Here is a 3504-nt window from a genome sequence, read left to right on the forward strand (position 1 = left end):
AGGTCCCTTCCGGCCCTAGAAACTATGAAACTATGAAAACTGCTCACAGGGAGTGCTGAGCCCATCCCTATCTGCTGCAAGTGGTGCTGACATACGTGTGCCCCAGTGTCAGCCTGCAATGAGGGTGCCCAGCCCATAGTGTAGTGGCTGGTATAACTTGACCCCATATTTCTGATCCAAAAGGTTAGGTTGACTTATACACTGGATCTATGAAATTCCTAACTTTTTGGATCAGAAAAATGGGGTCAACTTATACACCATGTCGACTTATACACCATGAAATATGGTACACCTTTGTGCCTCAGCTCCCATATGTAAAATGGTGATAATACGTCCTTTCTCCCATTCTTTGCATGACCTGCCTATATAGACTGTAAGCACAAAGAACATGGACTCTCTCTCAACGTATGTAAAGAACTTAACCTACTGAGGCCCTGATCTCAATGAAATCTCTTGACTATTATGGCCAATAAGAAAATGAAGATAATTTCTAGTTAGGCTGGTAAATTATACTGAGCCAAACTTTTATGGTGTCTGTGTACATATCAACTTCATTCACAAATCCCACATGCATATGGCTAAAGATTTTGTTTCCATGAATAAATTACCAGTTTGGGAACACAAACTACTGTTTGCAGGCAAATGTGACCTGTGCAAGCAAACTAGGTTTCATGTATATTTCCCCATATACAGCTACTGTTGACAAATCTTTTAAAAGCACAGGCAATAGATGTCACCTGCAAAACAACAAGCTAGACACTCAGAAAAACCTAAACTTACTATTGTTAATTAAACAAAGTGGCAAATTACCTGCTTCAGGGAAATCTCCATAGTTGAGATAACTGATGGATGCTGAAAAATGAATATATAAGTGTCAGTAAAGCTATTTATTTATGCTTATTTCTATCACAACTAAGAAGAAAAAAGATCTGAACATCTCTCTGACAATATAATAAATAAAACTACAAATCAACTTAGTTTAGGTAAGTATGAAAAAAAAGATCAGAAATAATCAAATCCCTGGCCCCCAAAATACACATGGGTAAATATTCCCTGTTATTTTCAAGCAAACTGGTTTTTATTCATGCAGATTGCACTTCACCCTGTTGGGGAGGGGTGGGGGGCAGCATTGGGCCTATGTATCAACTTAAGATCTTATTATGCACTTTTCTAAAGGCTTAAACGAGACTTAAGGGATACAAGCTGCTCTTCTGCATCCAATGAATTTTGCGTCTATTGAAGTCAGAGAAAGCTTTGCCAATTCCTATTCTCCTGTATCACCTAACATCTAATAGAATAAGATATGTCTAAGCCTATTGTTTAATTTTGATTGCCTGGGGAGGGTGGGAGAGGGGTAAAGAATGGTTTGCAGCCATCCTTCCTTCTTCAATTTTCTGTATTTTCTTTAAAGAATATAGAGAGAACATTTCTGAAGTGGAGGGAAGTCTGCTAAGCAGAGAAAAAAACCCCAAGCCTTTGGTATTAAATATGATATGGCACGTTTGCCCTTGACGTTACATTTTAAGAATGCAGCAAATTGGTGCACGTACTGAACCTCCTGATTACTTGGCAGCCCATCGAGCAATCTTGGTATTTTCAAAGTGATATTTATAATTGGTGTCCATAGCAGCAGAAAGATGACATGGAGAACCTTTAAATCAAGAATGTTCTCATCATATAGATGAGGCATCCAAAGGCATGCAGAGTGATTTACTCTGTAAACCTATTTTTACAGTGTGTGCTGGGTGAATTTGTGATACCCCATTTCAAACTCGCTCAATTATTTTGGGGTAAAAACTTTCATTAAGACCTTCATATTTGCGAGTTTTCACTACAGCTAGGAAAGAGAACAAAGACAAAGATGAGGTGGTAGGGAGAGAGCAGAACAGAAATGAGAAACATAAGAGTAGGGGAACCTCACAGAATAACAGGGGAACTGAGGGAGGCTGAAGAAAAAAAAAAGAATAAGAAAGAAACAATTAAATCCAAAGATCAACAGACTGAAGACGTTATGTTCTCCGCTACACTGGTGTAAATCCAGAACACCTCCAAAGCCATTAGCTCTATTAATCAGCGTTTGTTTTGGTGTAACAGTGAGCAAAATTTGGCTCAGTGTAAAACTGTATTAATATGGAATCCATGTACATAAATTAGCTCAATTTTCTTCTAAGAATCTACCAGGACTGTCAAATGCTCAAAACTCATGAACTAACATCTGCCCCCCAATCATGAGACTTTACACACACACACACACACACACACACGCTTAGGCACACACGCATAGACACACACTAAGCTCTTTGTTTTTATTCATCTCCTGCTTTATGATACTTCAGGGTTCATATTTTCAAGTTCTTTCTCCATAAACACAATAACCTGAAAGCCGTTGTAAAAAGAAATCAGGTGACTCCAGAAGCTATGGCGTTGAGACAACAAACACCAAAAATCAGTGAGTCACAATTAAACTTACAAAATCAGACTGGTTTTGGTTGAATCACTTTGAAAAGCCAAGGGACTTAAAATGAAATATAACATCCATTTGGAACCTAAACTAGTTTTAATAAGCAAATAGTCTGACAGGCTGAAATTAAGGATATTATACTCTGGCCCTATTTAAAATGGCTGTTAAAGTTTACCTTGAATATTTGCAGCTCTTCCAGGACTACTTCCTCCTTTGCCCACTTCTCCTTGGTAATACTTACAACTTTGAGAACTGTCCCTAGATCTGAAAAAAAAAAAAATGTAATAATGTAGTGTAAAACTAGTGGTATTTTTTGGTATTTAAGCCTTTTACTCTTTTGGACTGCCTTCATATCAATTCTTCTTCACAAATGTTTTCTTTCTAAAGAGGAAAAAAGAAACTCAGACCATAGATCATGTTCCACATATCCAGGACTTTGCTCTCAAAAAGGCTTCTAGCTGTCTTAGGAATGTGCATGATCCTCATTAACCTAGTATATGACAACCTCAATATTTAGTGTATTTATCGTAACAGAACACCTGTGAGGGAAGCTAGGTTATTCTCCTTACTTTATAATGGGGAACTGAAGCACAGGGAGTCTCACCCGTCTTGCCCAAGGTCACATTCAGGAAGCCTGTAATGGAGCTGGAATTGAACAAGTCTATCAAGCCTTTGGCTACTGGGCCATCCTTCTTCAAACATAGTACTGATCAAAGCTTAAAGTCCTACCGTGTTTTGCTGATTGGGGGGCTTAACGACTACATAACCAACATACAGTATATGATGTTTTAAAAGAAATATAGACAGTTGTTTAAGATCTCAAATCTTGATGTACTCAAGTGCATACCCTTCAACCTGTTGAGGTGCAGAGATGGGAGGCAAAGTTAGCTCTCTCACCACTTCTTCCACTGACTGTAAGTTGGAGTCTTTGTGACTTAGGCTGCAATTCCTACCGAGGTGAAAACCTCTCTCAAACTTCACAGGAGGGGGCGGGGGGTTATACTTCAAAATCACTTTTGAGAATTGGGTTTAATTCTGCCCTG

General features: G+C 38.5%; 1 protein-coding gene across 1 annotated transcript in view; it reads right to left on the reverse strand.

The window, feature by feature from the left end:
• Positions 1 to 3504, reverse strand: part of SEMA3D (semaphorin 3D) — a 245719-nt gene that overhangs the window by 22493 nt on the left and 219722 nt on the right. Inside the window, exons 14-15 of the mRNA XM_019509509.1 lie at positions 2637 to 2725; positions 811 to 852 (exon numbers count right to left, since the gene is read on the reverse strand). Of these exons, the coding sequence (XP_019365054.1) occupies positions 811 to 852; positions 2637 to 2725 (131 nt within the window). The remainder of the gene's footprint in view (positions 1 to 810; positions 853 to 2636; positions 2726 to 3504) is intronic.

Source organism: Gavialis gangeticus, unplaced genomic scaffold (assembly GCF_001723915.1).
Source record: "Gavialis gangeticus isolate Ggan-Ray unplaced genomic scaffold, GavGan_comp1, whole genome shotgun sequence".
Taxonomy (NCBI): Eukaryota; Metazoa; Chordata; order Crocodylia; family Gavialidae; genus Gavialis; species Gavialis gangeticus.